The following is a 23,026-nucleotide window of genomic DNA, read 5'->3' on the forward strand; positions in this document are numbered from 1 at the left end:
TTCATCCTTTAGACAGTTCCATAATTTAACCCCTGATAATGTTATACTCATCTTTTTCAATGTTGTTCTAGCATATTGTATGTTTACATGTAGTTTTCCTCTTAAATTATATTCTCCTTCTCTCTCTAAAAATATTTTCTCAACCCTTTTGGAAGTGAACCTTTACTTGTTTTATGAATCATTTGGACAGTTTAGAGTTTGATGAGATCTGGAGTTTTAAATCTGGTGTTTTTAACAATAATCCATGTGTGTGTTCTCTGTATCCTGTGTTATGTATCAGTCTGATGGATCTTTTTACATTGTGAATAACGGTTGGATGTTCGTCATGTATGTATTTCCTCAAACTTCAAGATAGTAAATTAAATATGGTAAAACAAGTGTATAATAGAGTGTGCAATGCTTTTTTTTTTAATTAAGAATTAGCCTTGTTTTGCCCAGAACAGCAATAGAAATACTCCTCACCGTCTTCCCTTTAATGTATTTAATGTGTGACTTCCAGTAGATCCCGTGGTCCAAGATCACACCAAAAAATGTGACTTTGTTCACTCTTTCTATGTTAATATTGTCTATATTTACTTTTACATCTTTATTTTTTTTTTCTGATTTCCAAATAACATAAAATTAGTTTTTTAGGTTTAATGGTAATTTATTAATTTTTTAGTTTACACATCTCCATAGCGACCATCCTCAAGAGCTGCCATCAGTCCACATCAGTACAAAGCATATTGGTATCATCTGCAAATAACACATATTTTAGTTTTTCACTTACTTTACAAATTACATTCATATACATTATGAAAATTTTTTGCCCCAAAACTGACCCCTGTGGTACCCCACATTTAATATTTAAACAACATGATGTGTTCTGTTATATCTATAAAATAACTTTTTATCCAGTCCAAAACATTACATTACATTACCCCTTTTCCTTTTTTCTTATAAGTGTATTGTAGTAAACTGTATCAAACGCCTTCTTTAGATCTGAGAACACTCAATACCAGGTTATTTTTTTATTAAATCTGTTAGTGCTTGTGCTGTTGACGGATTATTCCTGAAACCAAACTACCTATATGTTAATAATTCTTTTTTTTTTTTTTTTTTACAAAACCATCAAATCTATTTATAAATATGATAAATTGATAGTGTTGCCTCGGCTCCTTGTGACAGTGAGACATATAATAATAATAATAATAATAATAATATATTACATCAAAGACGAAACAGGCAAACACATATGACACCAATCCATGTACTGATTGTTCTTTGGTTATTTAGTTTCAATTTTTTTTTTTTTGTTTAAGTATTATGAAGTTTGTTTCCAATTTGATGGTCACTTGGTACCAGCAACAACTGCTGGATTTTAATGGTATTGCACAAGTTACAAGTTTAAATTTTACAGATTGCATTCTCCAAAAGTGTTCCAAAAGTCACATGCACAGAGACAGCCAATAGAATGTCCTGGTTTGATGACACACACATACGGATGTTAATACAGACACAGAATAGATTACATACACACAACTATGTTTACAAATACTTATTCTACACTCGGATTGAAATACAGACACAGAGATTAAAATAGAGACACACAGATTGGATAAAACACACATAAATAGTTTTGTTGCAAAAATAGCCCCATATCACTGTTCTACCACTAGGTGTTTATATTACATTTAGATTTACTTCTGTTTCTACGTTCACACACAACTTTATCAATAACATATTTTGATTTGAATGATCTGTGCTTATCAACATGTAATAAATGAGGCTTCAGGTTCTTCACACTCACAACTCTGTATGTGTTTGAACCAGAACCGAGCCCAGACTAAGTGGACCTGGACCTGAACCCAGTTGTGTATCCTTTAGAAGTAACGGGTCCATGGGCAGACCCATTGACTTCAAAGGACGACAATCAACTGACCCACAGTAAGTGAACATAAATAAGGTTGTTTGTTTTCTTCCTGATGGTCCAGGTTCTTCACACTCCACACTGATAAAGCATTTTAAACATGACTCATCAGTTTTGATTGACTATATTTGTTATATGAAGTGGTGTTGATGTAAATCTCAGCAAACAGTGGAAGGTGAAAGAGAAAAGGCTTTGTAGGAATGGTCTCCAGTGTGTAGGTGAGTCTTAGACACTGTGTGATCTTCAGATTTGTGAAGGATTGAAGACAAATAAAGCCTCAGTCCAACAGACTTGTTCTCCTGTTCAGTTGAAACATGCTGAGATGTTCCACACGTGAGCTGAGCTCCAAAGGCTGCTCCACACTCACTGCACTGTGGCTCTGCAGGACATCACCCACTGTTACTGATGTTCACATGATGTTAGCAGAGCTTCCTGTGCTTTCCTCCAGCTGCTCCTCAGCATGTCTGAGTGTCTGTGTCTTCTCCACAGCAGCTTGGGGGGTGTGGATGGTTCCTCTGGAGCTGATCCTGACTCCATCTTTACGGTGTGTAGGTCTACAAAGACACTAAACTTGTGATCAAACCACTGTGTACACACACACACACACACACACACACACACACACACACACACACACACACACACACACACACACACACACACACACACAGATGATTGCAGCAGGCCTTCACTCATCACCTTTAATGTGTTTGTGTTCCAGCTGCTGGAGGACAACATCATCAGCTTTGTTAAGGCTGAACTCAAACACATGCAGAAGACTGTGGATGGAGATGATCCAGAGTGCTCAGAAAGTCAGATGGAGGGTGAAGATGAGGAGCAGAGGAGGAGCAGGGAGGCCTTTCTGAACATCACACTGTATTTCCTGAAGAGGATGAAGCAGGAGGAGCTGGCTGAGCGTCTGCAGAGCAGTAAGAGCATGTGAACATCTTCACTGTGAGGAACATCACATGAAGGACACAAAGCTGGCTTTTCTTTTTGAAAACACAATTCAATCAGTCACATTAAATCTGAGGAACCATCCAGACTGAGAACATCACACACTTTGATCTCCAATATTCAAACCTGCTCTGACTTCTCCACTCTAACAATGAGTTTGTTTTCATTCAGGAACAAAGGCTCATCGATACCAACGTGAGCTGAAGTCCAAGCTGAAGAAGAAGCTCCAGTGTGTGTCTGAGGGCGTGGCTAAAGCAGGAAGTCCAACCCTCCTGAAGGAGATCTTCACAGAGCTCTACATCACAGAGGGAGGGGGAGGAGAGGTCAACCAGGAACATGAGGTCATGCAGATAGAAACAGCATCCAGGAGATCAGACACAGCAGAAAGAGCCATCACTCTAGAAGAGCTCTTTAAAGCCCCTCCTGGAAGACCTCGACCAATCAGGACAGTGATGACAAAGGGCGTGGCTGGCATTGGGAAAACACTCTTAACACACAAGTTCACTGTGGACTGGGCTGAAGACAAAGCCCAGCAGGAGGTCCACTACACATTCCCACTGACCTTCAGAGAGCTGAACGTGCTGAGGGGGAGGAGCTTCAGCTTGGTGGGACTTGTTGATCACTTCTTCTCTGGAAGGAAAGAAGCAGGAATCTGCAGCTTCCAGGACTTCCTGGTTTTGTTCATCTTGGATGGTCTGGATGAGTGTCGGCTCACTCTGGACTTCCTCAGCACTCAGACCCTGACTGATGTCTCAGAGTCCACCTCAGTGGAGGTTCTGCTGATTAACCTCATCAGAGGAGAACTGCTTCCATCAGCCCGCCTCTGGATAACCACACGACCTGCAGCAGCCAATCAGATCCCTCCTGAGTTTGTGGACATGGTGACCGAGGTCAGAGGGTTTACGGACCCTCAGAAGGAGGAGTACTTCAGGAAGAGGTCCACAGATGAGGAGAAGGTCAGCAGGATCATGTCACACATCAGGACGTGTCGTAGCCTCCACATCATGTGCCACATCCCGCTCTTCTGCTGGATCACTGCTACAGTTCTGGAGGACATGTGGAAGAGCAGAGAGGTGGGAGAGCTGCCCAGGACTCTGACTCAGATCTACAGTTACTATGTGGTCCTTCAGAACAAAGTCAAGATGGTGAAGTTTGATGGAGGAGCTGCCACAGATCCCCACTGGAGTCCACAGAACAGGGAGATGATAGAGTCTCTGGGAAAACTGGCTTTTGAGCAGCTGCAGAAAGGAAAGCTGATCTTCTATGAGAGTGACCTGACAGAGTGTGGCATGGACCTCAGAGCAGCCTCAGTGTGCTCAGGAGTGTTCACACAGGTCTTCAGAGAGGAGAGCAGCTTGTACCAGGACAAGGTGTTCACCTTCATCCACCTAAGCCTTCAGGAGTTACTGGCTGCTCTTCATGTCCATCAGACCTTCATCAGCTCTAAAGTCAACCTGCTGGAACATCAACCACTGAAGACGAAGAAGAAGAAGAACAAGATCAAGATATTCACATCTAAAAAAAAAACTCTGAACCTTCTCCATAGTGGATATGAGCCTGACTTAAGTCTTCTCCACAAGAGCGCTGTAGACGAGGCCTTACGGAGTCCAAACGGACACTTGGACTTGTTCCTTCGCTTCTTGCTGGGTCTTTCACTGCCGACCAATCAAAAGCTCCTACAAGGCCTGCTGACACAGACAGGAAGTGACTCACAGACCAATCAGAGAACAGTTAAATACATCAAGGAGAAGCTGAGTGAGAGTTTGTCCACAGAGAGAAGCATCAACCTGTTCCACTGTCTGAATGAAGTGAATGATCACTCTCTGCTGGAGGAGATCCAACAATCCATGAGATCAGGAAGTCTCTCCACAGAGAAACTGTCTCCTGCTCAGTGGTCAGCTCTGGTCTTCATCTTACTGTCATCACAAGAACATCTGGATGTCTTTGACCTGAAGAGTTTTTCTCCTTCAGAGGAAGCTTTTCTGAAGCTGCTCCCAGTGATCAAAGCCTCCAAGAAAGCTGAGTATGTGACTTTAGAAGAACATGTCTCTAATTATCTCACAGACAAACATCTGTAAGGTTTCTCTGATTGTTCATCAGGTTGACTTTCTGTGGTCTCTCAGAGAGAAGCTGTGCAGCTCTGTCCTCAGTCCTCAGCTCTCAGTCCTCCCGTGTGAAACATCTGGACCTGAGTAACAATGATCTGCAGGATTCAGGAGTGAAGCTGCTGTGTGAAGGACTGAAGAGCCCTCACTGTAAACTGGACTATCTCAGGTCAGTGGATCACATGTTCCATCAACATTGTCTTGTTCCTCGTGTCCTCACTTGTTTCCTGAGTTGTGGATGTTTTTGTGAATCCAGTCTGTCAGGTTGTGTCATCACAGAGGTGGGCGGGGCTTCTCTGGCAGCAGCTTTGAGCTCCAACTCCTCCAGTGTGAGAGAGCTGGACCTGAGCTACAACCATCCAGGAGACTCAGCAGTGAAGCTGCTCTCTCAGAGACTGAACACTCTGAGGTGAGACACATCACAGCAGCTCATCACATGTTCACATCAATCCCCATCACATGTGTGACAGAGAGCTGTATCAGAGGAATGTGATGAAGGTGTGAGAGGTGGGGCACTAAAGGAGGAGGACTGGGACAGGTTAGAGGGATGAAGGACAGAGATAAGAAGGTAGTGAGGAGTGAGGAGAGGCTGATGGAGAACTATGAGGAGCTGATGAAGGAATGAGAGAGAAGATCAGAGGAGGTGGAACCAATCAGTGAGGATTGTGTTCATACAAAATATAAATATATCTTGTGAAATTATGTTTAATCTTTTTTCTGACACAAGTTATCAAGTCAAAAATTAGGGACTGACCAAAATGTAAATTACTGGCCGAAAACTGAAATAAATGATTTTCAGCTCTGAATATTACTAACCACTAAAATCAACATTGCAATTGTATAAATTATTACCAATGTTTCAAATAATCAATCAATTAAAGGTAGGGTAGGGGATTTTTTCCAGATACAGTTTTTAAGTTTTTGGTTGAAATTTTCTTAATGTTCTGACAGAAATTAAGATCTTATGTTCTCTTAAAACAGAGTTTTTAGTCACGTTTTTTTAACATACAGTATATAATGATAAAGTTTAGTGTTTACTTACTGCTGAATGAGACGACGTAGTTTCTACACAATACAAACGATGAGCTTAGATTCACTTCTGCAGCAGCTGTGCTAATGCATGTGAGTGAGACGGAGCACAGAGGGGAGGGGGGTAAGCTACATTCAAAATCATGCTAGCTTTAGAAAATCACCTACCCTGCCTTTAAAATATGTAAATATTTATTTAGCACTGACATTCCAACAATGCGTAATATAAAATAAAATAATAAAATGTTTAACTTGACCCACTCATACAATTATTAAAACAGAAATATGTATGTTTTTAAAACGTTTTAAATTTATTTCAAACTGTAGACTTATGTTATAAATATCATTATTTAATAATTGTTAGATTTTCGAGCTAACTCTCGTGTTCAGTACCTGAGATTTCATACAGAGAGACATAGTCAGAGGTTTTACTGAATCAATCAATCAATTTATTAGAGATTGTTACGGCAAATTTGCGGTTGACCTCATTTGGAGACATGATTTATTGCTCTGGTTGAGTGATGGAGTCCAGGCGAGGCATTGATGATTTTATAAAAAAGGTTTGTTATAAAACTAAATAAAAAGGAGTACAAAGATGGACAAAATTAGTGACCGCCCCGGGCGAACGTCCGATGATCGAGTTCTAACTCATCACGTATATTCCCCCTCAGTCCCCCTCCCTCCTCCCCCCGGGAGATAAAGAGGACAGAGAGGAGGAGGTGTGGGAAGAGGGTGAAAAGAGACAGTTTCTTCTTTAGGTCAAAACAACCAGTTCTCTGGTATCTCCTGATTGTCCTGAGTGTTGGAGGTGTGTGCGTGTATGGTGTTTGTGTGTATGAATGGATGTGTATGTGTGACTATGTGAGTGTGTGTAGGCATGTGACTGTGTGATGCCTCCGTGTCTGAGGGATAAGATTTATTTTGGGAGCTGACCTCGAGAAGAGAGCAGAAAACATGAGACAGCAGAAATGAAAAGTCTCAACTTAAAGCCTTAAAAAGAACAAGGTCTATGAGTAAATATGTTAATTAACATAACTAACAATTTTGCCCTGACAAGATGAACAGAAAATGAATCAACAAGTCAAAACAAGTCAATAGAAGAACAGACACTCATCTAAAACACAGCTGTGGTCCTCAGGGTCTGCTCACTCCCTGGACCCCAAACATAGATTTATCAGTGTTTTTATATATTTAGAAATCAAATGATCAGCTCCTTGTAATTAGTTAAAGATGTCATTTACTGGTGATTTAAAGCAATACAAGTTATGTTTAAGATTTAATGATTTATTCATTTGTTGTTTAATGTGTATTAAGTTTAATTTTAGAATATAATTATAATTATTTGTTAATGATTTAGACTTTGTACATTTTGGGTCAAACTGACATTTTAGTGTTAATCTGATTGTCTTGTTTATATCTGATTTGTCTCTTCATTTACGTACATGGTTGTTATTTTTAGATTTAGATTATAAAGGGTTAGGGTTAGGGTATAAAGATATATAATTATAGTATTACACTCAAAAAGAAACAATGGATAATAATCCATTCTAACATTCCCTCTCTTCACACTGTTTAACAGTGTGACTATATAAAATTATGAATAAGACAAAATATTTAATTCAGACTATGTTTTAATATGTTATATTAACGTTATTTGGAAATTATATCAGGTTACTTAAAGTAAGCTTGTTCATTTATTTTAACGTTACTTTTCCTTTATTTTTTTTCAAGTTATATTCTTATTTTGTTTACCATTGTTAGAGTGGGACAAAAACTTTTATTTAACTTTATTACATTTATTTGGATTTACTGTTAGACTATGTTTTAATATAAGAAAAAAGTTATAAGTAAAACAGAACAGAATACAAACATGATTTGTGTTTAAATTGAATATACATAGTAAACTTGAAATTATCCACTTATATTTATCTGTACAAACAATAACTGAATACATGATCATCAAAATCAATCTTATAAAACATCACATGATTACAAAAGGTGTTGTAAGAATTATTCAATACAGATTTTATAATTTCTTTATTACATACAACCACATAGTGAGGTGAGTCTATGATTGCTATGTAGTGTGTGTGTATTTTATTTTAATATCACTTCTCTTTCCATGTGAATGTGAAAACCCACAGCAGGAACCTTAACTGATTGATTGATTGATTCTTATTTCTTAGTGAGGAAAAATACATTCACGGTCCTGCCTGCCCACAGCGACCAATCAGGAAATGACTTTCAGAAATTATTATCAATCTTTATCAAATTTATATGGAAGCTTTTGAAGCACAAACAACAAAAACACGTGATCACCCTCTAATATAAACTGTGCAGAAATAATATATCATTATAATATAGAAACTTTTGTTGAATAAAAATCAATTGAAACACAGTGATATGGCTTACTCATTTAAATTACAATTATATGAATCCATATTAGTTAATTAGTGTTATTCTATCAGCTGTTCTATTTCCTAACTGAGCAGGTGATTTGTTTCAGATTATTTTAATTTATATTTAAAGTCATTTATCATTGCCCTCTCTTGTAACTTATTATAATTATTAAAATAAATAAATCATAATTAAAGTGAAACATAGACTAAATCAAATACTAATCCAATGGTTTCTGTTCTCAGCTGGTGATGTCTGTATCCTGTGAACAAAAAACTACAACATTTATATACATTTCAAAGGTTGATTATGATTTTTTAAAATATTTCAAGTTATAATTTCTATCTAATTCTATCCATGTCTACATATTTATTTATCTATCTGAGGATATAAATACACATAAGGGTTTTAGTTGTAAGATTTTTAGAACATAAATAGAGGAAAATTACTATTATTATTATTATTATTATTATTATTATTATTATTATTATTATTATTATTATTATTTTATTATTAATTTTATTAATAATAAAAAAGTAAGAAAATAACCCAAAGAACTGAAAAGTAAATCAAATCATTAGAATAAAACAGTAATTAGAACAAAACAGTAATGTAACCAGGTGTTATGTTAATTTATGCCTCTACTAATATTTATATAGATTACAAGGGAACAGATTTGTGATTGTATTTATGTCTTTATTATCTCTCTAAAGAGTCCTAGTTAAATCTATAGACCACGTACCATGTACAGTTCAGCCCCCCCACCTTTGATTAGACGTTTTAGGTGGTGAGGTTGTTTTTATAACCTCAGGTGATCAGCCACTGTTCTGCATTCTGGGCCAGGGTCTATACAGTATATATGATTCCTCAATATATGAAATAATGTTATCCATGTCTGTTAAGATCATTTGTTCATTTACCTTTTAACTAAAAAATATGACTTTTATTCAAGCTACAACTGTAAAGTGTTGGGGAGTGTTACAAAAAAAATAAAGTCAATCCACTCAATTCATCAAGAGAAAGAAAACAGTATGAAATCTATAAATATGATATCCAAAAGTTATTCTAATTGTCATTTCAAAAATATCAACGTATGACCAACAAGGAAAAGTTTTTAGTAATTCCTTAAAAAAAGAGATCCTAACCCATCTTAAAATATAAATATTTAAAGAATTAAACAAAAACTGGTATGTGTGTAAGTCTGTATGTATGTGTGTATGTATGTGTGTATGTATATATGTGTACAAACAGCTATCCTTCTATCACATGATCACTCACTCAAAGACACGTCCTGGTACATTTTTCACTCACAACACGTTTCTCTCAGTTATACATAAAGTGTCATCATCCATCAATCAATCACTCTATGATAAATACATACATGAACTTCTGAGTTAATGTGAAGACAAAATAAAGCTTATATAAGAATACTAGTATAATTTCTAGGTGAAAAAAGTGTAGATATTAAAAGTTACAGGAGGGGGGTGTCTCGTGCCGGTGCGTGGGTCGTTGGGGATCACCTCCGTGGGGGGGGGGGCTCTATTGGCGCCGTTGGTGTAGGGGGGCGGTTCTGGGCTGGGGGTGCTTCGGTACTCTGGCTTGCCGGTCCGTGGCTGGCGGGATGGCCCTGCTTGGCGGCGGATGGCATCCTCTCTCGTCGGGGGGGCCGGGGCCACCTCCCGGTGGAGAGTGTTGTATCGTGGCGCCGGGTGGGCCTGTGCTGGCCCTGTTGCGGGCACGGGCCTCCCCCCTGCTCGGCCGCTCCCCTTGGCGGCGGGGTGGCGTTGCTCCGGGCCGGCGGGCGGCGGGGGTCGCCCCCTGGGGCGCCGGGGGATGGGGTTGGTGCCTGGCTGTGCCCGGGGGTGGGAGGTGTCGCCGTGCTCCGCAGGGCCGGCGCGGTCTGGGGGGTGCCGTGGGGAGGGGTCTCCGGCTGTGCTGCTCCGGGGCCCGCAGTGCCACTTGCCTGTCTGCGCCATTTACCCTCTCGCGTGGCCCGCCATGCGGACGGGCCCGGCTCACACTGGACAGGCCTCCTACATGTTCACTTCACCCCACTCCCAGCTGGTCTGGCTCACTCACAAAATGCACCACACACCCATACCCAACCCTTGGGGGGCTGGATGGTGGGGCTGGGGGTGGAGGGGGCCGCCACCTGTGTTACTATGTAGTGGCGTGGGGGCGGCCCTCCCACCTCTAGTTGCCCTACTAATCCCTCCAATTTTAATCGCATCTCAACATGCCACCCCCCGGAGGGTGCATCATCATTTACACCCTCCGGCCTATTACACCACATACACATAAATCCACAGAGGCTGGATGGGGAGCACCGCTCCCCTCCATCCCCCTTCTTTTAATTACACCCCATACATTCACCAAACACAAACATTCACACAGGGGATCGGGAAGTGCCTCTCCATTGGGGATTGGAGAGGCACCATAACAGGGTGGTGGGTTGGTACACATACATTTGGGCCTCTCCGGTGGGGGCCCGGCCCCTCTGTTGGTGGCTGGGCCACTGCATAGAGTAAAAGTACATCAGGATGGTGCGGTCGGGCGTGGCGGTGGGTCTCGGGGGGGGGAGGGTTTGCCGGGGTCTCTCCTTGCGGGGTCTTTCCGGGCGATATCGGCCTGGTGGGGCGCGGGGGTGCCTCTCCCCCTTGGGTGTGGCTCGGTGCTTGTTTCGTCTCCTGGTGGCCTTGGGGGCGGGCCCCGCGGTGTGCGGGCCCGGGGCGGCCTGCCTTGCCGGTTTGGGGGGTGGGTGTACTGGGGGGGTGCTGGTGTCCTCACCGGGGTTGGGGCAGGGTTGTTTGGCGCCTCGGGATGATGCTGTTTACTGGGGGGGCGGCGCTAGCTGTTCCGGTGGTTGAGGTTGCTTTCGGCCGCCTGGTGGGTATGTCCTGCCATCTGCGGACTGGTGGGTGGGTGGGTCCGGGGCATCTTTGGCTGGGGGCTGCTGTCCCGCGCTGGATGTGTGCCGTTGGGGTGCCTCCGTCCCCGCGGTGGGGGTCGCCGGTTGCTCGCGGGCCCGCGGGGGGCCCTGCCCCGTGGCTTGCGCTGTCCGGGGGGCCTGGGGGTTGGGGGTTGGGATCGGTGGCGTGGTGCGCTGGGTCCTTGGCTCCTTGGGGCCTTCTCGGGTGTGTATGGGGGGGCAATGGCTGCCTCTCGGCTTGGGATCTTGGGGGTGTTTGGGGGGCTGCTTGGCCGTGGGGTGGTCGCCGGGGGCCCCTACATTTCCCGCTCTTTCTGCTGGCCCGACTGCTTCTTCGGGCCCGGGGGCGGCCCATGGGTTTTGCAGTAGCGGTTCTTGGAATCACATTTGTCATGGACGCACCGGCCTCAGGCTGTGGGATAACACTCATACTGGGCTCAACCATAGACACGTTGTTCCCAAATACCTGTTTTATGGAATTTTCACTCACTTCCTCCTCTGTTCACAGCCACCACCATTATTCCTAAGCCGCACACTGGTCACCAAACTGGCTTGATAACACAACAATAAGCACAATATACACTACCACAATTTCACATCGCATCACTTGTAACTTATTGACTATTCCCCACCCATTCGTTTTCCTATCTTGTATCCCTCCTCCCTGTTAACCCCCCCCCCCTCACCCTGGTGTAACACTGCCCTCTCTTTTTTACATCCTCCCTTTAATAAAGTATTTACCCTTCCCTAGGGAGGGCTGGTGATGGTCACAATTATGCAATGAAATAAATTCATTTATTTAATTGCAATAATAAAATATGCATTGCTGTTAAAAGATTGCACTTCTTGTAGTGTTAACCTTCAACAGCATGTGCAGACAAGGTAAAAAAAAAAAAAAAAGTTACAGGAGGGGCCCAACAAGATGGTTTGTACCCAGGGACCAAAATGTGGTGCTACGCCCCTGGTGCACACTCACAGCCAGGGTCTGTAATGCACAGACATCATCAGTTCTCAGATGAATATATGCACTATTAGCTAAACTTCACAATAACACTATAACAATGTAATAGATTAGATCAGCTGACATGAACCTGAGTCATTGCACCATCTATGTTTGTCACGTGACTCCAAAATCCTTTTATGTACACCACAAGGAAATAATCTGACTATTTAAACGTTATTTAACAACTCTCCACATCCATTACACACAGAACACACAATCATAATAACACACTCCATCTCCATCACCACCACCTTGTAAAAATACTGTAGTGTGACGTTAAACTGTACAAATAGATATGAAAGTGTACGGTGGCACCATGCTCTTACTTTGAGCTGCAGGGAGGGTTGCCATGGTTACAGGTGTCCATATGTGGAGGTGTGCTCTGTGGGCGTGGAGATAAAGTCTCTCATGAGGTGATGAATGTTCACAGAGTTCAGAATCTGTGTGTGGGTGTGCATCAGAGAAAGGTGTGTGAGTCTTTTCTGGGTCATGGTGCTGTGTACCCATGTCTTCAAAAGTCAACGTGAAACTGTGTTAATTAGTCCTAAAAATAATTACATTCAAATACAAAATACACATAATAGCCTACGTGTGTCAAAATCATTTCCCTAAATATTCATCAGGAATTTATAAATTGTGCTAAATGTTTTTCATAGGTTACATTTAAACGCCTACATTCTGAGCACCCCCAGCACCCCTACTTCCTGTAGCCCTGCTGAATTCAGTCAGTTTTCTTCACAAAAACTCCATTGTGTTCAAGGCATATGGTTGGTGTTTAGTCTGGAGATGCCGCTGGAGATCAGAGGGCTTTATGGCGCTGTTAGCAAGCAGCTAGCCACATAAAAAGCACTGCGCTAATGGAGGGTCCTGTGAAGTGCAGGTGAAGCCCATCCCAACGTACTCCTCATGGAACTGTCTGGATTTCTGTGATTCAGCTTTTTTCTTCTGCATCTTTAGCCAAAAGCACTTTTTGACCTTTATCATTTTTGTTCATGTTATGATCACCATCATTATCATCATCATTTTTAACAGAAAATACATATTTTTCATGCTTTTATTTGTACATTTTATACACTCTTACTCTTTCACTCACCCCTCCAGTGCTGTTGTGTACCTCTCGGGGTACACGTACCCCCATTTGACAAACCCTGATTTAAATGACATGAAGATTTTTGTCGACTAAATCTGTTACAGATATAATCGACTAAAACATGAAGCATTAGAGTTTATTTATTTTTAAATATTCAGTTACTGTTGATCAACCTGATATATGATGGTATTAATGTTTGTAAACACAGACAGATTAGATGTGATTAATATGTTAATATTAATCAGGGTCTACATTGTGTATGTACTGTATGTGTGTATGTATATATGTGTGCAAACAGCTATCCTTCTATCAGATGATCACTCACTCAAAGACACGCCCTGGTACATTTTTCACTCACAACACGTTTCTCTCAGTTATACATAAAGTGTCATCATCCATCAATCAATCACTCTATGACACGCCCACTAGCACACTCACACTCACAACACGTTTCTCCCATACATACAGCATGACATCATCCTTATTCATTCACCCACACATACATATATATCTCTGTGTGTGTGTGTGTGTGTGTGTGGATGTGTATTTTGTGTGTGTGTGTGTGTGTGTGTGTTGTGGGTGTGTGTGTGTGTGTGTGTGTGTGTGTGTGTTGTGGATGAGTGTGTGTGTGTGTGTGTGTGTGTGTGTGTGTGTGTGTGTGTGTGTGTGTGTGTGTGTGTGTGTGTGTGTGTGTGTGTGTGTGTGTGTGTGTGTGTGTGTGTGTGTGTGTGTGTGTGCGTGCGTGTTGTTTCCATAATATCTTATTTAATCAATGTTTATATGTTGTAATTATTCTGTTGTGTGTTTATTTTCTAGGTCAAACAATGTTATTTTTATATTCTTTCTGTATCAGTTGTGAACAAGTTGTGTTGTGTGTTATCTAATGTTCTTTCTACCAGTTCACTGCAGTTCACACAAGATATAGTTTCATAATCATTCATTTCATTCATGTCAAAAAGAGGAGAAATTCATTTCTGGTTTATCTATTAAAGCTGTTTTAATTTAATATATGTTGATTTGGACATTTCTGATTTAAGATCAGAAAAACATTTGTTTGATGTGTGTTTTGTTTCTATGTTTATTATTATTAAATAATGTAATGTTGTGACTTTTTAGGACATTAGTGATTTTAAATGAAATATTCAAAATCAAACTAAAACATAAATATTGTTGTGGTTCCTATTTTTTTCTTAGTCTTTATATATTTTAGGTTTAAAAATAAAATAATTACTGGTTTATGGAGGAGATGTTTTTATGTGAAACATTTCAAATCTAACTTTGAAACAAAGGCTGAACTTTTATTAAAAAGTTTCTCAACCAAAATGTGTTTTAGTTTATTTTCCTAATTTGATATTACAATTTAAGTTTTTTAGTTTGTTCAATAATTAGTATTTTATCTTATTTCATTAATGTTTTCGTTTTTTAATTAAACATGAGACAAATTACAGAATTATTAGCGTTATCTATAAAACCTTATGGGATTGAACATATAGTTTTGATTGAATGATTTCTAAACTGATGTGTTTCATGTTAACATACACCAACATATTTTAGCAGCATCAGCATTATTGTTTTCTGTGACGTGTCCTTCAGTCTTTACTTGTTTTATCAGGAGGGAATGATTAGAACACTTTAGTTTAGTCTTTTCCCAGCAGCAGAGTTTTTTCAGAGTGTTTCCTTTTGAGGGAGAGTTCATTCTGTATTTGTTCATAGTATCCATAGCAACGGTCATCTACCAGTCACTAACAGCCACTGGTAGATGACATGTCCAGATCAGTCAGATCAGATTATTTATCATTATTATTATTATTATTATTATTATTATTATTATTATTATTATTATTATTATTTTGATGTCATGTTTTTGTAGGAAACAGTTTGTTCTTTCTTCTGAGTTTAACGTAATCAAAACTATCTGGATGGAACCATTTTGAGTCTATAAGTTTTTATAATGTGTGTTTGGCTATTTTCAAAAAACAAAGTTGTCCTGATTTTTTATTTTTTATTATTACCCAAGAGGTTTTTGGTAAATTGTCATTATAACAAAAGTATTTTGTGTTGTCATATTTAGTGCCTTTGGAGATCAACTTATTTATTTATTTATTGACTTATTTAAGTATTTGTTTACTTATTTCTTTATTTAATTCATTCATTTTTATATTTATTTGTGTCTCAGTCTTCATTTATTCATTTAATTCATTTTTAGCCTATTCTAGTTGTAAAAGTTAAAGTAGTAAAATATATTTAAACTAAAGTATTTTATAATTATTATTTCTAGAGTTAATTATTTGTGTAAAGTTGTTCAGCTAATGTTCAAATCTATGTTTCTTTTTATTTTATTTTTTATAATGTTTGTGTTTATGTGTAGATATATATGTATAGGTGTATATGTATTTTATCAATCTCTATTTATCAGTTATATATGGGTGTGTAATTATATGTGTTAGTGTATATATATGTACATTTATGTGAATGTTGTGAATGTTGAAGTTTTAGATACAAAGTCATAAATATATTTTATCAATATTATTATTATTATTTATTAAAGAGAAGTGTTGAGAGGTTAGTAAATTATACTCCTGTGAATATGTATTGATGTCTTATGTTTAATTTTCCTTTTTATTATGTTTTTGAAATAATCACTATATACAGTCAATCAATAGGTTTGTTTATTCATTTATTTATCATTGTAATGTATTAGAATTCATAAAACAAATGTATTTCTAAAGGGAGAATTATGATTTAGTGTGTGATATTATCCACATTCAAAAACTAAAAAGAATAAAAATATGTACGACTACCAAACTTATTTAAACTGCAAAGGACCAAATAGTGTAAATATACATATATATAATAGTGTATAGTTAAGATCAGAGGAGGTGGAACCAATCAGTGAGGATGAAGAGAGGAACACTTTGAAGGAGATGAAGAAGGTGAAGCTGTTGAAGACAAACCAGTAGAAACATGGAGAGCTTGATGGAGATGGCATCAGGTTTCTGAGCAGCACTTTGGACTCTTTAGGTGTGTAAATCACTGCCTGTGTTTGCTCCTGCAGGGCGGACCATGGAGGAGAGCAGAGGATCAAAGCTGGTGTGAGGAAGTGTAAGTGTGTGTGTGTGTTCATTCAAAGTGTCCTCATGAAGCTCTGAGTGAATGAACATGTCAGTGATACAGAGACAATGAAGCATCACATGATCAACTGTTGTTTCTTTGTGTCTCATCAGATTTCTGTCACATTCACCTCGACACAAACTCCATCAACAGAAAACTCAGACTGTCTGACAACAACAGGATGGTGACACGTGTGAAGGAGGAGGAGCTTTATCCTGATCATCAGGACAGATTTGATTACTATCAGGTTCTGTGTAGTACTGGTCTGACTGGTCGCTGTTACTGGGAGGTGGAGAGGAATGGAGATGTTTCTATAGCAGTGAGTTACAGAGGAATCAGAAGAAAAGGAAAGAGTGACGATTGTAGGTTTGGATTTAATAATCAGTCCTGGAGACTGAGATGTTACAGAGGTTTTTACATCTTCATTCACAATAAGATAATCACACGTACCTTCTGTTCCTGTGGTTCCTCTGGTAGAGTAGGAGTGTATGTGGACTGTCCTGATGGACGTCTGTCCTTCTATGAAGTCTCCTCTGACTCTCTGACACTCATCCACACCGTCTGTACCTCCTTCACTGACACTCTGTATCCTGGGTTTGGGTTTTGGTTTGGTTCCTCAGTGTCTCTGAGTCCTCTGTGAGACAGACAGACAGACACTAAGACAAAGAGACAGACAGGCAGACAGACACACTGACAGACAAACAGACAGGCAGACAGACAGACTGACAAACAGACACACACAGCTAGACAGACAGACAGACAGGCAGGCAGGCAGGCAGACAGACAGACAGACAGACAGACACAGCTACACAGACAGACAGACACACTGACAGACAGACAGACAGACAGACAGACACAGCTACACAGACAGACAGACAGACAGACAGACAGACAGACACATAGACTGACACACAGACAGACAGACACATAGACTGACAGAAAGACAGACAGACAGACAGCTACACAGACAGACAGACACTAAGACAAAGAGACAGACACACAGACAGGCAGACAGATAAACAAACAGGCAGACAAACACACACACACACACACATAGACAGACAGACACAGACAGACAGACACAGCTACACAGACTGATAGACACACCGACAGACACGCAGACAGGCAGACAGACCGACAGCAACACAGACAGACACACACAGAATGACAGACACAGACACACAGCTACACAGACGCACACGCACAGACAGGCAGGCAGAAACATAGACAGACAGACACATAGACTGACAGACAGACAGACACGCAGACAGACAGACAGACAGACAAACAAACACTAACACACACATAGACAGACAGACAGACACAAACAGACAGACACAGCTACACAGACACGCCGACAGACAGACAGACACAGACAGACAGACACAGCTACACAGACTGACAGACACACCGACAGACAAACAGACACGCAGACAGGCAGACAGACCGACAGCAACACAGACAGACACACACAGAATGACAGACACAGACACACAGCTACACAGACGCACACGCACAGACAGGCAGGCAGAAACATAGACAGACAGACACATAGACTGACAGACAGACAGACACGCAGACAGACAGACAGACAGACAGACAAACAAACACTAACACACACATAGACAGACAGACAGACACAAACAGAGAGACACAGCTACACAGACACCCCGACAGACAGACAGACACAGCTACACAGACAGACACGCAGACAATCACACACACACACACCTACAGACAGTCAGGCACACGGACAGACAGACACACACTGACAGACAGACTCTTAGACAAACAGACACACAGACAGACAGACACACAGGTAGGCAGACACACAGACAAACACACACACACACACACACACACCTACAGACATTCAGACACACAGACAGACAGACATACACACAGGCAGGCAAACAGACGGACAGACAGACAAACACAGCTACACAGACAGACAGACAGACACACACACACACCTACAGACAGACATACCTACAGACAGACAGACACACAGCTACACAGACAGACAGACAGACAGACACACACACACACACACCTACAGACAGACAGACAGACACACCTACAGACAGACAGACACTTAGACTGACACACAGACAGACAGACAGACACACACAGCTGCACAAACAGACAGACAGACACGCAGACAAACACACACACACACACACCTACAGACAGTCAAACACACAGACAGACAGACACAGGCAGGCAGACAGACAGACAAACAGACACGCAGGCAGACAGACAGACAGACAGCAACACAGACAGACACACACACAGAAAGACAGACACAGACACACATTTACACAGACACACACACAGAGACAGGCAGGCAGAAACATAGACAGACAGGCAGACAGACACACAGACAGACAGACAATTAGACAGACAAACAGACAGGCAGACACACACATACACAGAAAGACACACACACACACATACACAGATAGACACACACAGCCACACAGACAGACAGACACACACAGACAGACAGACAGACACAGCCACACACACAGACAGACAAACACACAGACAAACAGACAGACACACCAACAGACAGACAGACACACACAGCCACACAGACAGACAGACACACACAGACAGACAGACAGACACACCAACAGACAGACAGACACACACAGCCACACAGACAGACACACACAGACAGACAGACAGACACAGCCACACAGACAGACAAACACACAGACAAACAGACAGACACACCAACAGACAGACACACACAGCTACACAGACAGACAGACACACCAACAGACAGATACACACACACACACACACACACACACACACACACACACACACACACACAGACACACGTACAGACAGACACACAGCTACACAGACAGACAGACACACTGACAGACAGACACACGTACAGACAGACACACAGCTACACTGACAGACAGACACACACAGCTACACAGACAGACAGTCACACACAGCTACACAGACAGACAGACAGACAGACAGACAGACAGACACAAAACAGACAGCCACACAGACAGAGAGATAGACAGAAGTGTCTCTGAGTCCTCTGTGAGACAGACAGACAAGATGACTGACTTCCTGTTTGGTTTTGGGCGGGGTTATAATGTATCTTTTTGCTCATCTTGGGGTCAAGAATACATGTACATTTGATGTGAATCCATTGAAAAATAGCAAAGATACAGCATTTAGAATGTGACGGCGAAGGATTTTACAGTGACATTATAGGCCCCTCCCACTGATCACAGCCTGTTTTTTCTATCAGGACCTGTTCCCATCTTATAAGATTCATCCAACACTATTTTGAAGTCAACACGATCTTCTTTCCGGACGCCTAAAAGTGGAACCATCTGAGAACACAAAGCATGAGGTCACATCTGTCTCATGTTCTTCTTCTCCACAAAAGTGAAACTGTTCCTAATTCACAAGTTTTATTATAAATGATGATTAATGTGTACAGAATAAAGCAGATGATGTTAGTCCATCACCTGAGGATTATAGAGGGGATACATTTTCTATCAGGCACAGTGAGACAGGCTGAAATCATTTGTATCTCCTGATAACATGTTCTGGTCCACAGTCCTGTATCACCATGTGTCTGTGTTGAGAATGTCTGAATAAATGCTATGAAGTTATGATGATCAACAGAGGCTGAATAAAAAAATACACCAATATCTAAAGATCAGATCTCCTGTGTAAAGGAAAGTGAGTTACATCAACAACTACTGTGGGCAGTGCTGCAGTAAGTTCATCAGAACATCATTGAGTGAAAAAGGTGGATCTGAGTCTGACAGTGTGTTCAAATGTTCACAGTGGTGTTGATTTTACTGTATCACAAGTTGGACACATTGATCTAAAGACTGAATTACAGCGTGTTTGAGTCTAGAACCCAGAGAGTATTTAACTAACGTTTAGTTAGCAGGCTGGTCGCCTAGCAACATTACACTATCATAGAAAAAGGAGAATATATGACATTGTCAAGCAGAGCTTTGAATACTATTAACTTTAACAACACGTGATGTACAGAATAGCAAAAGCATTTATTTAGGTAGACATGTTATTGTTATTATCAAATTATATATAATTTAGGGCTCTATTGTGTCTGCTTTATTTGATTTATTAGGTATATATGAATTGTTTAATGTGTATTAAGTTTAATATTTAAAATATAATTATTTTTATTTGTTAACAATTTAGATTTTGTGTATTTAGCTCAAACTGTCTTTTTAGTGTTAATCTACTCTCTGGATTATATCAGTTTTGTCTCTGCTTACATACATGGTTTTGTTGTTCGATTTAGATTAAGATGAAATTAGATGTTCTGAAAACAACATTTAATTATCGTATGTTAAAAAAGAACCATGAAGCAATCTTGAAATTAGTAGTTTTAGACTAAAAACAAGCAATATTGTCTTTTTTTCAAGCTGTAATATTTAGATCAATTTTCTTAAAATCAGAAATATTCACTTATTTTTGGCCTATTTAGACCTGATTACTGTAAATAAGAAAAATTAGCTTAGTAAATAAAACTTGAACTAGGAACAGCTATTCCAAAAACAAGCACATTTAACTTAAATATGATAATGTTTACAAGAAAATAATGCTTAAAATCAGAATTTAATGAAAGACAATTTACCTTAAAATAAGAGTTAAAAAACAAAACAGACATTTAAGACATATCTTTTTACACTTTTATTGTGCAAAAATCACAATGTCAAGACCACAAACCAGAGCAATAACCAATAGCCCCACACGACTGTAGTTTAACATCATTGAACAGGAGCCACATTTTAAAAGGAGGGACTTAATGCTGCTGAACTACTTCAACTAAAAGTGATGTTTAAACTGTCTTAATCATGAAACTTTCTCCTTTCAGCCATAGATTTTTTGTAGGAAGTAGTCATGTCCTTCTCATGGATGGCATCTAACAAAACCTCTGTCTGTAGCTCAGACAGGAGGGTAGCAATGCACTTGGGAAATGTGAGGTGAAAGGTGTAATAACAGCCAAGAAGATACATCACGCTTTCACTGAGGTCTTCTTTGGGGAAAGTCAGCAGAGGAACTGTTCCAATGACCAGGATGCAGTTTGTCTCACAGACAATCACCACAGGGCTGACCAAGGGTCTTGATTGAAGGTAAGTGTTGGGGTCCTCTGCTGACTAAAACAAACAATTCATTAAATCTTCACCCAAATATATAAGTTTGAACAAAGTACATGATAATAGAAACACTCCTTAACAACTGTGACACACACAAAGACGGAACTACATCGCCCTCGTCCGACAGAGCAGTGATCGAATCTGAACCGAGCCCGATAGGCATTAAGATATTTCTAGATAAGTTCTAAATATTTGTCCGAGCCCGACCGAATCCGTTGGGTTCCGACAGGTCATGTCGGACTTCGGTCGGGTTGCAGCACTCTAATATTTACACAGGTGCTCGTCCTATAATTAGAATATCATGAAAAAGTCACTTCTGTTATTCAACTTAAACTGTGAAACTAATATATGATAGACTCATTACATGCAAAGTGAGATATGTATAGCCTTTATTTGTTATAATTTTGATTATTATGGCTCAGCTTGTAAAAACCCCAAATTAAATTTTGAATATTTTGAAAATGGACTGTAAGCCATAATCATCCAAATTATAAAAAATAAAGGCTTGACATTATGTCACTTTGCATGTTGAGTCTATATCACATATTGGTTTCACATTTTAAGTTGAATTACAGAGATAAATGAACTTTTTCATGATATTCTAATTGTGTGTGTGTGTGTGTGTGTGTGTGTGTGTGTGTGTGTGTGTGTGTGTGTGTGTGTGTGTGTGTGTGTGTGTGTGTGTGTGTGTGTGTGTGTGTGTGTGTGTGTGTATATATGTATATTAACCTTACCTTCAAAATGTGAATCAAAGCATCACTTGGGTGTCCCAACCTCTTCAGCAGAGCTACATGCGAAGGGAACATCTGAGGCAGTACTTTCAGGACAGCAAGTGCATTCTTTACTGTTTAAACAATTATAATAAATCATAATAATTTTCGGTCTTTGTGTATGTGGGTAACAGCAAATAAATCATCCTTACCTTGGTCCTGCAGTGGTGGTCCTATGAATTTTTTGAACACCCCATAAAACTGTGCCTGGTTAAAAAATCTCAGCCAACATTTCTTCAGCTCCATTGTGAAGAAGGGGTTTCCTTTATCAAGGATTCGCTGGAGTTCATCGATGATCTAACAGTAGAGATATAAATTAAGAGGCCTTCGTTCAAGTGAAATATACAAGTTAATTCAGAAAAAAATACTTCCATGGCCAAGTTCTTTAAAACATGGATAAGCCTGCAGTATCTTCATAGGCCTGTCCTGTTCCTTCATCACATCAGAGTCAATGAAAGCTCGTCTAGATTGGAACTCCAATTCCAGCAGCTGGGATACATCTTCCTTGTTGGGTTTGTTCTTAGTTTTGTACAAATCCTGAGTTTTATA

General features: G+C 40.2%; 1 protein-coding gene across 1 annotated transcript; it reads left to right on the plus strand.

Annotated features, from left to right (window-relative positions):
- Positions 1 to 2,714: 2,714 nt before the first annotated feature.
- Positions 2,715 to 17,349, plus strand: LOC114458780 (NLR family CARD domain-containing protein 3-like; the record flags this gene model as incomplete). Its single annotated transcript, XM_028441170.1, has 9 exons — positions 2,715 to 2,835; positions 3,038 to 4,889; positions 4,967 to 5,140; positions 5,228 to 5,380; positions 6,589 to 6,608; positions 10,841 to 10,844; positions 16,499 to 16,521; positions 16,644 to 17,207; positions 17,310 to 17,349. Coding segments are annotated over 8 exons (2,874 nt in total), but the record flags the coding sequence as incomplete, so codon positions are not given.
- Between the last annotated feature and the right edge of the window lie 5,677 nt (positions 17,350 to 23,026).

This window comes from Gouania willdenowi, unplaced genomic scaffold, assembly GCF_900634775.1.
Source record: "Gouania willdenowi unplaced genomic scaffold, fGouWil2.1 scaffold_183_arrow_ctg1, whole genome shotgun sequence".
In the NCBI taxonomy this organism is placed as follows: domain Eukaryota; kingdom Metazoa; phylum Chordata; class Actinopteri; order Blenniiformes; family Gobiesocidae; genus Gouania; species Gouania willdenowi.